The following is a 13,063-nucleotide window of genomic DNA, read 5'->3' as shown; positions in this document are numbered from 1 at the left end:
TGACTTATGTTTTCTTGTTCTGGGTTTCTTTCAGATTCTTGTCTTTTACTTTTTACGATGTCTTCTGGCTTTTGTGAGCTGTATCTGTGAACTTTACTTTTATAAGTAAGTATAAAAGCTTTGCTTCTAAAAGTGCTATGAAAAATACCAATATAGAATAGATTATTTCTCTGATAGTGTAAGCAGTGTTTAGGATAGAAAAACTTTCCTTCTGGCCCCTAATATTATATCTGAAGTGCAACTTAAAAAAATTTTTTTTCCTAGCTTTATTGAGATATAATTGACATATAACATTGTGTAAATTTAAGATGTACAACAGGGTGATTTGGTACATGTATGTATTATGAGATGATTACCACAATAAGGTTAGTTAACACATCCATCACCTCAAATGATCACAGTTGTGTGTGTGTGTGTGTGTGTGTGTGTGGTGAGAACATTTATGATTTATTCTCTTAGCAACTTTCAAGTATATAATATAGTATTGTTAACTATAGTCAACATGCCGTACATTACATCCTGACGACTTATTCATCACATAACTGGAAGATTGTACCCATTGACCAATATTTCCCCATTTACCCCCCACCCCACCCCCATAGCCCCTGGCAACCACCATTCTATTCTCTGTTTCCATGAGTTTGGCTTTTTTTTAGATAACACATATAAGTGAGATCATACAGTATTTGTCTTTCTGTCTGACGTTTTACTTAGCACAATGCCACCAAGGTCCATCCATGTGTTGCAAATGACAAGATTTCCTTCTTTTTTATGGCTGAATAATATTCCATTGCACATATATAGCACATTTTCTGTATCCATTCATCCATAGACAGACATTTAGGTTGTTTCCATGTCTTGGCTATTGTGAATAATGCCTCAGTGAACATGAGGGTGCAGATATCTCAGAGGTAATGATTTCGTGTCCTTCGGATGTATACCCTGAAGTGTGATTGCTGTATCATATGGCAATTCTGTTTTTAATTTTTTTAGGAAAGAAGTGTGACTTCTCGTTTGAAACAAACCATAGGAGGGGAATACTTGTAATTATCACTTTCTTTGCTGAGATTCATAAACACCTTATCTTCATGTTACTAATTTTAATTCTGTTAATACATATCTAACTGGTGTTTATTTGGTAGGATTTAGTAGAGCCTTGGTCCCAAGATATGGGATCATGATTTACCTCTTCCCCTTGAGCTTAGCTGTTAGGAAATTACTCCCAGTGTGAGACTCTGATCTTATTTGTACCTGCTACATAATTTTTCACCGAGTACCTATTAGTTGAGTATTAGTGGAAGTATTAAGCATTTAAGTGTTTCAGTAATAAAAATAGCCACCTTTTTTACATGAAACCTAATACCTTATTTTAATAATGCTTTAAAAGATATTTGGACTTAATAATCATTATTAAAAGTCTTCCCACTGCAAAACAGCTAAAAATGTCAGATAAAAAATTCTTTGCCTTGACTCTGTGTGGAGTAGAGAAGAAAGAAAGCCAGTGATGTCTCTGAGGATTATAACCATAAGTTGGTCTTCATATGGGCTCAGGATTGAATTCCAGTCACCTACATGGTCCCCCACACCACAAGTTGAGAATTTATTTTAAATTGTTCTGAGTTGGTTGTGCCCCAAGTATCTTGCAAAAACAAATATAAAATTTCTGTGGAGGGGCTGGCCCCGTGGCCGAGTGGTTAAGTTCGCGCGCTCCGCTGCAGGCGGCCCAGTGTTTCGTTGGTTCGAATCCTGGGCGCGGACATGGCACTGCTCATCAAACCACGCTGAGGCAGCATCCCACATGCCACAACTAGAAGGACCCACAACGAAGAATATACAACTATGTACCGGGGGGCTTTGGGGAGAAAAAGGAAAAAAAAATAAAATCTTTAAAAAAAAAAAAAAATTTCTGTGGAGAAATGGATCTTTAATCCACGTGTCAAAGAACTACCACAGATGAAGTTGTAGTGAACAAGGCATTATAATAAAAAGAAATCACAAAGCACAGAAGGGAACAAGATATTATAAGTAAAAGCCAGCAGTTATGACAGTCAACAGAAAGCTGAGCCACAGAATTTCATTTATTAGCAATTATTAAAATAAGAATATGAAATAATTTTAAAGAAGTAAAAGAGAGAATTGAAAACATGAATAAGAAGTAAGAGACTAAACAATCAACAGAGAGAGAAGGAACTTACACAATGGGAGAAAATATTTGCAAACCATAATCTGAATAGAGGTTTATTTCCAAAACATATAAGGAACTCCTACAACTCAATATCAAAAAAATTAATCTAATTTAAAAACAGACTAAGAACTTGAATAGACATTTCTCCAAAGAAGATATACACATGGCCAACAGGTATATGAAAGATGCTCAGTGTCACTAATAATCAGGGAAATGCAAATCAAAACCACAATGAGATATCACTTCATACTCGTTAGAATGGCTGTTATCAAAAAAACAGACAACATGTGTGGGCGAGGATGTAGAGAAATTGGACCCCTTGCATAGTGTTGGTAGGAATGCAAAATGGCGTAGCCACTATGGAAAACAGTGTGGAGTTTCCTCATAAAACTAAAAATAGAACTACCATATGACCCAGCAATCCAAATTCTGGGTATTTATCTAAAAGAGCTGAATCAGGATCTCAAAGAGATATCTGCACTCCCTTCTTCACAGCAGCACTATTCACAATAGCCAAGGTTGGAAACAACCTGAATGTCCATCGACATATGAATGGAAAAAAAATTGTGGTATATACATACAATGGAATATTATTCAACCTTTAAAAAAAAGAAGAAAGTGCGTGAACTTTGAGGACGTTAATGCTAAGTGAGCTGACTGGTTACAGATGGACAAACACTGCATGATTTCACTTATATGAGGTATCTAAAATAGTCAAACTCATGGAAGCAAAGAATAGAGTTGTGGTTGCCAGGGGTTGGGGGAGAGGGAAATTGGAAGTTGCTAATCAATGGGTATAAAATTTAAGTTGTACAAGATGGATAAGTTCTAGAGATGTGTGTATAACATTATGCCTATAGATAACAATACTGTATTTTACACTTAAAAATTTGTTAAGAGGGTAGATCTCATATTAAGTGTTCTTACCACAATAAAATAAAAAGATAAAAAAAAAGAAAAAGAGGGACCAGCCCGGTGGCACAGCAGTTAAGTGTGCACGTTCTGCTTTGGTGGCCCGGGGTTCGCCAGTTCGGATCCTGGGTGCGGACATGGCACCGCTTGGCAAACCATGCTGTGGTAGGCGTCCCACATATAAAGTAGAGGAAGATGGGCACGGATGTTAGCTCAGAGCCAGTCTTCCTCAGAAAAAAGGGGAGGATTGGCAGCAGTTACCTCAGGGCTAATCTTCCCAAAAAGAAAAACAAAGAAAAAAGAAAGGAGACTACAAAAATGATCAGGGAGATTTGAAAAGAACTACACAGAACTTCTAGAAATGAAAATATAATAATTGATATTTAACATTCAGTGGCCAGTTTAAACTGCTAATTGGACATGCTAACAAGTAAACTAGTAAACTAGAAGATTAATCTGGAGAAATTACTAAGAATGCAGGTCAGAGTGAGAAAAAAAAGAGATATGAAAGAGGTTAAGAAATGTGTATGCTGGGGTTGAAAGATACGATATATATCTAATCAGATTCTTGGAGATGATAGAATGGGGAGAGGCAGTATTCAGGGAAGTAATAGCTAAGAATTTTCCAGAATTAATGAAAAAAAGATGCTAATCCACGGATTCAGGAAGCCTAACATATCCTGAGCTGGATAGATAAAAAGGAATTACTGAAACTGTGTAGAACACCAAGGACAAAGAAGAAGATCTTAAAAGTTGACGGAGAACTATTACAATACCTGCAAAGGAACGTTGGGCAATTAGACTGACAGAAACCTTGTCAAAAGCCAGAAGACAAAAAAATAGCATCATCAAAGTGCTGAGAGAAAATGACTGTGACCCTGAACTTGTATATTAGCTAAGCCATCTTTTAAGAGCGAAAGCTAAACAAAGACTTTCAGACAAAAAATAAAAGAGAGAAAAAGAAACCAAACAAAAAACAGAGAATTTACTATTAGCAGAGTCTCACTAAAGGAACTTTTAAAGGATATACTTAGGAAAAAGCAAAATTATTTCAGAAAGAAGCTTTGAGATGCACTAAGGAACCTGAGCAAGAAAATATGTAACACATGGGTATAGGCTGAACAAATATTGACTAAATTAAGCAATAATAATCTCTAATAATGTTTAACTTATAGGGCCAAAAAAAACCCCTAGAAGAAAGAAGTAAAAGGAAATATATAATTGCTTAAGTTTGAGAAACACTGACTTAGATATCACTTATTAACACCTTGGTGTATCTCCTGGTCTTTTTTTCTGATAACCATTTATTGAGTAACTCTGTGCCAGGCACTTTTCTATGCGTTGTTCTCACAGAAACCGTACAAGGTAGGTTTTTTGCAGATGAGGAATCTGACAGAGATTTTGTAACTAGACCAGGGTCCTACTGCCAGTAAATGGCAGAGCCATAATTTGCACCTGTGCCCATCTGAATCTGAGGCGTGGTATTTTTTCCACTACATCTTGCTGATTTCCTCTTGGTAGTAGACATAATCTTAGCATGGAAAGTATACATTTCTTCTTGGATAGAGAGCTTTTCTCCTGCATAAGGAATAAGAATGTTTGGGGTTATTATGCACACGAAATTGCTAACAAACATGTCAAGCCAGTTCTGTAATTGACTTTAGATCTTCCATGTTCTCTGTGATGCAGACGTTTTCATCCTTTGATTTGAAATGGCCATCCCTAAAATTTGCTGTGCTGATAGTCTTTGCCTTTCTCCTAGAGCTGTGTGCAAGAAGTTTGGACTGCATGTGAGTCGAATGATGCTAGCCTTCTTGGTTCTCAGCACTGGCATGTTTTGCTCATCATCGGGTAAGTAAAAGTGCAGGTGAGAGCGTAACAGGTCCACTGATATTTCACAGTTGCATTGAAAGGAAAAACTTATCTAGATGTAGGTTATATTTATATAACGGCAGTAAATAGCAAAGCACTTTTATCTGCGTGATCTTGATTGGCCTTTACAATAGTTCATGGTATAAATGAGATAAATATTTTCTCATTTTTGCACGTGAGGACACAAACTTAGAAAGATGAAATGACTTACTGAAAGTCAAAGAATTCATGAGTGGTAGAGCAGTTGTTTTTATCAGGTTGCTTTCTATTACATTATTGTATTTTTTTTTTTTTTTTTATCACTGCAAGACTGAAAAACGCAAGCATCCACTACCTTTCTTTGCTGTTAGAGGAAGGAAAATAATTTTGTTATTTTGGTCAAGGAAGCTCTTTGTGCCTAAAAACCCTGTTCTTGATGGTTCTGCTTTCTGCCAGTTATTTGCAATGTATTCTATAAAGGTATACATCTTCTGTTGGGGTTTTTTTACAATAAGCTCCTAGAAATTTGGAGTAAAACCTTGATCTAGAGTAGTGGCTTTCAAACTGTGCTGCCCTTGAATATTTGTGTTCTATGAGCTGAACCAAGGTAGCCATCTGCCAAAAGGTAGCCTGTGCCCAATTCTCCAGAAATATTAAGTTACTAGATATAATTATCTCAATTTTAAGTTCTGGTTTTGTGTACCAGAATCTAATATATGCACTAAATATACACAAAAAATAGTATCTGGCGCAAAAGTATATATGTACTTTTCCTTCATTGACTGTATCAAAATCCATGTTGTTCTGCAGAGACCTGAGGGCTCCACACCTGAATAATTTTGAGGGCCACTGTCCAAATGAGACTGTGCTCTACCCTCCGAGCTAGCAGAGACCTCAGATTCCTCTGCTCCCTTTGTCCTCTACATTGGCAGCTGGAATCGACAGCTTTGGATGACACATATTATTTAGCATTTATCTGTGAAGGTTGTACCTCATATGTTTTTTATGTTACTTTTTTTTAAGTTACAGTAATAATTGGTTATTATATGAGGGAGATACCTGGGAGTATCTTTGGTTTTGTCATCTCAGTTGAGGATGCTAAGGCACAGATAAGTTAAAGGCATCCTTTGATACAGAGCCTCCGAACCCTTCGCTGAGTTTCTTAAATAAAACTGCCTTTTGTGGTTCTTACTGGAGTTGGTACTGATTTTCCTTCCCTAGTGTTAGGTGAGGCAGGCCTTACACAGCCTGGAGAGGCAGATTTGCATTCTTGTGTAGAGTTGTTACAAACACTTTTGATCGGATGTTACTGTTGCCGAGACCCTGAAAGTGCTCAGTGGTCTGCTGTATATAACAATAAAGTAGTGCTGGTTGCAAATAATTAGGGGACATTTAAAGGCCAAACTATGTCAGTGGGTGCAGGATGTAAAGCAGTGCTGCCATCCCGTGCTTGGCCTTTGAGAAGGCTTCCTAGAATTCCTGTGAGGTACAGGTTAGTACCAGGACAGTCTCAGAAGACTATCGGAAGATAAAGTTCTTCAGAAATAGATTGTCAGCAGTGGCTCTAAGTTTCTTGAAGCCGTATTCTCTGCTTGAAAATATAAATCGGAAGTGTTCCTGGGGAACCTGGAATTCTGTAAGTTTTGGATTTGGGGTACAGGTCAGGCGAGGAATGGTATGGTTAGTATTGTATAATTGGGTGATTTATTGGTACCCAAAAAATAGAAGTGAGAAAATAAGAAAATAGTTGAACTTCATTTTTTTTTTTAAAGTGGTATCACTTTTCTGCCCCTCTCTCATATAGCATTGCTCAAAATATGTTCCTGGTTATTGACATTTTGCAGTGTAGCTGTAATAATTGATAGCTAATAAATCTCAAACTCTTGTCCTTTCCCTTTTTTCTTTCATTTCTTTCCTCGTGTAGCTTTCCTTCCTAGCAGTTTCTGTATGTACACTACATTGATAGCCATGACTGGCTGGTATATGGACAAGACTTCCATTGCTGTGCTTGGAGTAGCAGCTGGGACCATCTTAGGCTGGCCATTCAGTGCAGCTCTTGGGTAAGACACTAACACAATTTGTCTTCCTTGTATCGATGAGCATATAGTAAATCTTAACGTTAGGTTATCGGCTTATTCTCTGGATAGGACCCAAAGTTATAGGAATTAATTGGACCTACAAAGATTCTGGGGAACGGAAGAACATTTCTCTTAGTGCTTATTGTTATGATTAACTCTAAGAGGAATAGTGACTATTAAACATCTACTGTATGTTAGGCACTGCTGAACCCCTTACAAACTTTATCCCTAAACCTTACAGCAACTCTGCAAGAGAAATACAACTATTAGTGCTTTATAAATGAGAAAGTAGACTCCAAGAGGTTGAGTAATTTGCCTTTAAGATTACGTTTGCTTTTGGATCCAGGCCTTTCTGACTTTACAGCTGATGTTTTTTCCACACTGCACCACCCTGTGCTGTGCATTTTCCCGGTCACCAGGCTTGAAAGCTGAGTTTCCTTTCAGTCCCTCTCCTTTTTGCCCCCAGCATCTTTTTTCAGGGTTCCATAGCATCTCTCAGTCCTCTTGTGCTCTTTATTCCCACTACTTCTGCTCTGGTTTGTGCTGCCTTGCCTTCTTGCCTGTACCACTAGTAATTTAAAAAAATATTTTAGGGGCCGGCCCTGTGGCCTAGTGGTTAAGTTTGCATGTTCTGCTTTGGCAACCCAGGGTTTCTCTGGTTCGGATCCTTGGCATGGACATGGCACCGCTCATCAGGCCACGTTGAGGTGGCATTCCACATGCCACAACTAGGAGAACCCACAACTAAAATTATACAACTATGTGCTGGGGGGATTTGGGGAGAAAAAGCAGAAAAAAAAGAAGATTGGCAACAGTTGTTAGCTCAGGTGCCAATCTTTCAAAAAAAAATTTTAGTTTGATGTTAAGGTTATTATAGTATTAGTATATCTGTATTGTAAAAAAACATACCAGGTTGTATGAGGTAACAAGAATTCTTAATTCTCTTCTCCCCTAGCCCAATCTTCAGAGATAGTCACTGCTAACAGTTTTGATTATATCTTTCAAAAAATTATCCTTGTGTGTATAAATGCACACATACACATATATATACATACATACCTAAATTCTTAAAACAAATAGAATTATGCTGTACATATGTATGTCTTCTGTTGTACGTAGATTTATATTGTTCTTTCTTTCTTTCTTTTTTTTGAGGAAGATTAGCCCTGAGCTAACATCTCCTGCCAATCTTCCTCTTTTTTGCTGAGGAAGACTGGCCTTGGGCTAACATCCTTGCCCATCTTCCTCTGCTTTATATGTGGGATGCCTACCACACCATGGCTTGACAAGCAGTGTGTAGGTCTGTGCCCAGGGTCTGAACCGGCGAACCGCGGGCTGCCAAAGTGGAATGTGTGAACTTAACCTCTGCACCACCGGGCTGTCCCCTGTATCGTTCTTTCTCTTAGTTGCATAGCATTCCATTATCTGGCTGTCTGTATTTATTTAACTATTGTCTTATTGGTAGACATTTGGTTTTCAGTTTTTTGCTATTCTACACAATGCTTCAGTGGACATTTTTATACGTATGTCTACATACTTGTGGAAATTTATCTATGGGGTAAATTTTTAGAAGAGGAGTTACTAAGTCAGAGAATAGGTGTTTTAAATTTTCTTAATTGCCTTTTAAAGGCTGATTTCCCCACCTCCAATCTTTTCTTCTGTTCTATTCTGCATATCATCCTCAAGCTATTATATTTTTTAAGATTTTGTATGAGGCCCTCTTCCATACTTTCTGTTCTATCTCAACCATCTTAATGATTCCCATATCTTTATATCTAGTCCCATCATCTCTTGAGCTTCACTGATATAGTCCTAGCTACATGTTAGATATCTCCGTTATATAGCTAAACATTTACAAAACTAAACTCATTATCTTTCCTTCTTATCTGTTCCTTTACCTATATTTCTATCCCAGTAAATGGTACCACCATCCACTCACTGCCGAGCCGGGAACCTGAAAATTATGTGTGACTCTTTTCTCTTTCCCATGTGCTATTAATTTATTGTATCTCCTGAGTATCTTTTGAATTTGAATACTTTTCTTTACCTCTCTTTGCTCCTGGATTACCACACAGCCTCCTAAATGATCTTGCCATCTCTAGTCTTGATCCCTGTCAGTCTATTTCCACATCACACTAGAGTTATCCTCCTAAAATGCAGATATGATTGTATCACTCCCTGTTTTGTTTTGAACTTTATAATAGCTTCCTCATTGCTATATGTGATAGAGGTGGCAATCTGTAGCCTGTGGGCCAAATCGAGCTGTGCTGTTTCTGTACAACCCAAGAACTGAGAAACTTTTACATTTTTAAAGGGTTGTTAAAAAACATAGAAGAATATGCAACAGACACTGTATGTGGCCTGCAAACCCTAAAATATATACTGTCAGGTCCTTTAAATAAAATGTTTGCCAACTCCTGCTTTATGGTGTCCAGACTGTAATATGACTCACAAAGCCCTGCTCTTTCCTCCTTTTTGCTTCTCCAGCCTCCTTTTGTCAGTTCCTCCATTCCTTTTATTCTTTATTCCATCTACGTTGAACTTTGTGAGTTCCTGAGATATCTCTCTATGGCACATTTTGATTGGTCTGCTTTTCGCCCAGATAAGTGATTTCAGGATCACAATCAATCAGTTAGCAATCTACCATCATTTATTGAATACTTTATGCTAGGCACTACTGATATTGTTATAAATAAGATAGTTATGGTTCCTGCTCTTTGGGAGCTTATATTTTAATAGGAAAGACAGATATTGAACAAGTAATTAAAAATATGATGACTTATCAAAGTAGAAATACAGGTGCTTTGGAAATGTATCTAGTTGGGGAGACAAAAAAATGAAAGCACAAAATGTTAATGCAAAATTTAGATAGAATGTGGAAGTTCAGATTATAGAAGAGATTTCCTGGGACAGCACATGACATTGCTAAATAAGTGATAGAGATGATAATGCTCTATAAATTCAGAGATGGGAGAAATTGGTTCTGCAGACATTTTATAAAGGAGGTGAGAGCAGAGCCTGTAGTTGATGTTTGGGTAGATTCTGTATAGGTAGATTGGTGTAGGGAGAGAATTCTTTGTGATTGCAGCATGGGTAAAGCCTCTGACTAGTGTCCTAGATATGAAGGTGATTGTTCATGCAATAAGAGTGGAAGCCTCCACTGAGAAAATGGATGTAGAGAAAGAAGAATAGAAGTTGGCTTTTGGGAGATATGACCATAGTAGGGTAATATGATGGGGTAGAGGAAAAAAAGAAGCCTAGAAAGGAGCACTAGGGAAGAGACCAGAAAAGAACAGGAGCCAGGGAGTCTACAGAGGAAGGAACAGATGCTTTAAGTGCAGGAGAAAGACAAAGGAAAATGAAGTTTGTGAAGAGATACTGGATCTGGCGGAGAGGAGGTTCCTGTTGACCTTGGATCAGTCTTATTATTATTAGCTTGATCTAAGGCCTTAAGGAAGAACTAGTGAAGGCAACATACCTGTGCCACTTGCCTGGGGAATTTAAGTGAAAGGAAGAAGAGCAAATGGTATTGGAAGGTGATATATCAGAAAGTGAAGTCAAAGTTTGTAATATTCCTAACATCTTAATAAATCATAGAAGGGAGAGATCAGTATTTATTTGGCAGGGTGAGTTTCGGACAATAGGGCACATTTACTTACAATTAATATATTTTAAATGTCTGTTACACATAAATATGTATAAAGTGGAGCTCATTGCGTAAGCTCAGTGTTTATTTCACCTGTGCATCATGGGATGCACAGTGCTCTTCCGGGTCCTGTGATGAGATCGGTATATTTTCGAGAAGACATCCTCTCACATACCAGCTTTCTTCCCTCACTATAACTGCTAGAGACATTTTTCTCTCAGTTCTGCATAAGGTATGTGTGGATCTGACCTGTTGGAGACTATATTCTGAGAATTTAACTCCCCACTTTCTATTTCTTTGTTCAATAGTTTACCTATTGCCTTTGACTTGCTGGTCATGAAACATAGGTGGAAGAGTTTCTTTCAATGGTCGCTGGTGGCCCTCATGCTCTTTCTGGTGAGTTTTCTTTTTTCTTGTGTTGTTCTAAAGTTGTAGTGAAAGCACCATCTGATGTGGGAAAGAGAACATTAGGAGTTCATTCTGTTTTTCATTCTGCTTTATCCTGTTAGTGTTGGGAGAATGTTTCCGGGACAAAAGTCTATAATCGCTATATATTTTCTGCTCTGTTTTAGGTGCCTGTGGTGGTCATTGACAGCTACTACTATGGAAAGTTGGTGATTGCACCACTCAACATTGTTTTGTATAATGTCTTTACCCATCATGGACCTGATCTCTATGGTAAGGCCTTATGAAATTTGGGGAAGAGTTAGGAGATAGTTTAATTTGCTTGAGCTTTGGAATTTTATTTTATTTTATTTATTTTTTTTAAATTCACTCCCAGTATTTTTTTGTTTTAGAATTTTTTTTTTCCTTTCTCCCCAAAGCCCCCCGGTACATAGTTGTATATTCTTTGTTGTGGGTCCTTCTAGTTGTGGCATGTGGGACGCTGCCTCAGCATGGTTTGATGAGCAGTGCTGTGTCCACACCCAGGATTTGAACCAACGAAACACTGGGTTGCCTGCAGCGGAGCGCGTGAACTTAACCACTCGTCCTCGGGGCCAGCCCCTGAGCTTTGGAATTTTAATTCATTTGCCTCCTTTTCTCAAATATAGCATTTCTTTGCTGACAGTGTTCTTTTCATATTTAAAAATAAGTGAGATTTGAATATAGCATTTGTAGCCACTAAATATTTCTCCTTGGTTACTGTGACATTCAGATCTGGCTTTCTGTTAGTCCTGCTGTCTGTTATTCTCAGTTTCAGAGTATTGAGAACTCTGTTGGGTATGCCATGGCTTTTGATACTACCCTTTTTTTTTTTTTTTAAAACGTATGCTTTTTGGTAAGGAAGATTGGCCCTAAGCTAACATCTGTTGCCAGTCTTCCTCTTTTTTTTCCTTCCCCCAAAGCCCCAGTACACAGTTGTATATCCTAGTTGTAAGCTCTTCTAGTTCTTCTGTGTGGGGTGCTGCCACAGCATGGCTTGATGAGTGGTGTGTAGGTCCACACCCAGGGTCCGAACTGGCCAACCCTGGGCTGCTGAAGTGGAGCACATGAACCTAACCACTTGGCCGTAGGGCTGGCCCCCGCATACTACTCTTTTTTAATTGAAAGTTACTTTTTCTCTTCTCATTAGAAAATCAATATGATAACAAAAATAGGAAAATAAAAACATTCATAATCCCGTCATCTCTAGATAGCTATTGTTAATGCCTTAGAGTATATTCCTCAACATTTTCTGTAAATATATACATTTCGGATTACTTTTTCTTTTTTCAACTTGCATTACTTCAGTATCAGGCATTAGAGGAGAAAGTTTGGAAAATCTGTAGACAAAGCCTAGCAAATGGGAGGGGGTCAGTATGAGAGGTTGATAGTTTGGCTAGTTTAGGGTTAAGAGGGAAAAAAATGGAATGCCTTTAGTCTGGGGATGCATTCTCCTTACCTCCATCTCTACCCAAGCCCGATGCCTTTCTCTAAGCCAGCCGTTGAGCCTGTTTTATTTGGCCCTTAGGGCACTTTAGTTATTGATAGCTACAGAGGGATAAGCTATAGATCTTTCTGATCAGATCAGCCAAATCACTAAACATTTTATGAGACACGTTTTGATTAAAATAAGTGTAGTTTCTTCTGTCTTAGTCTTTTTAAGGTCTTAGAGCATTCTGTATATGTGATTGTCTTGGGGCTTTGCTATAAAGCAGGTTAATATTATGTCTGTATCTCTTATCAATTTAAGCCATGCCCATCATTTTTCTGTGCCACTTGCCAAGAGAACCAGCAAATTGAATGAGGAGATTTAAAGTAAGCATATGAATGAGATTTAATTGGGCCTCCTGGGATTTGGGGAATATTGTCATTTTAGATGGCAAGTAATAGGTTAAAATAAATAGTATTTTGTTCAGTGAATTGAATTCACAAACTGCATGGTTAAGAGAGTAATTGCTAAGTTGAAGG

The 13,063-nt window shown here is 37.9% G+C and overlaps 1 protein-coding gene across 4 annotated transcripts in view; it reads left to right on the top strand.

Annotated features, from left to right (window-relative positions):
- The window catches only part of ALG9 (ALG9 alpha-1,2-mannosyltransferase), a 93,765-nt gene that overhangs the window by 12,635 nt on the left and 68,067 nt on the right, over window positions 1–13,063 (top strand). For all 4 annotated transcript variants that reach the window (XM_023644796.2, XM_070273600.1, XM_014741234.3 and 1 more), the window contains 5 exons: window positions 35–105; window positions 4,860–4,948; window positions 6,873–7,008; window positions 10,981–11,068; window positions 11,245–11,350. In XM_023644796.2, coding sequence (XP_023500564.2) covers window positions 35–105; window positions 4,860–4,948; window positions 6,873–7,008; window positions 10,981–11,068; window positions 11,245–11,350 — 490 coding nt within the window. The remainder of the gene's footprint in view (window positions 1–34; window positions 106–4,859; window positions 4,949–6,872; window positions 7,009–10,980; window positions 11,069–11,244; window positions 11,351–13,063) is intronic.

Source organism: Equus caballus, chromosome 7 (genome assembly GCF_041296265.1).
Source record: "Equus caballus isolate H_3958 breed thoroughbred chromosome 7, TB-T2T, whole genome shotgun sequence".
Taxonomy (NCBI): Eukaryota; Metazoa; Chordata; class Mammalia; order Perissodactyla; family Equidae; genus Equus; species Equus caballus.
This window is presented reverse-complemented; position numbering and strand designations above follow the sequence as displayed.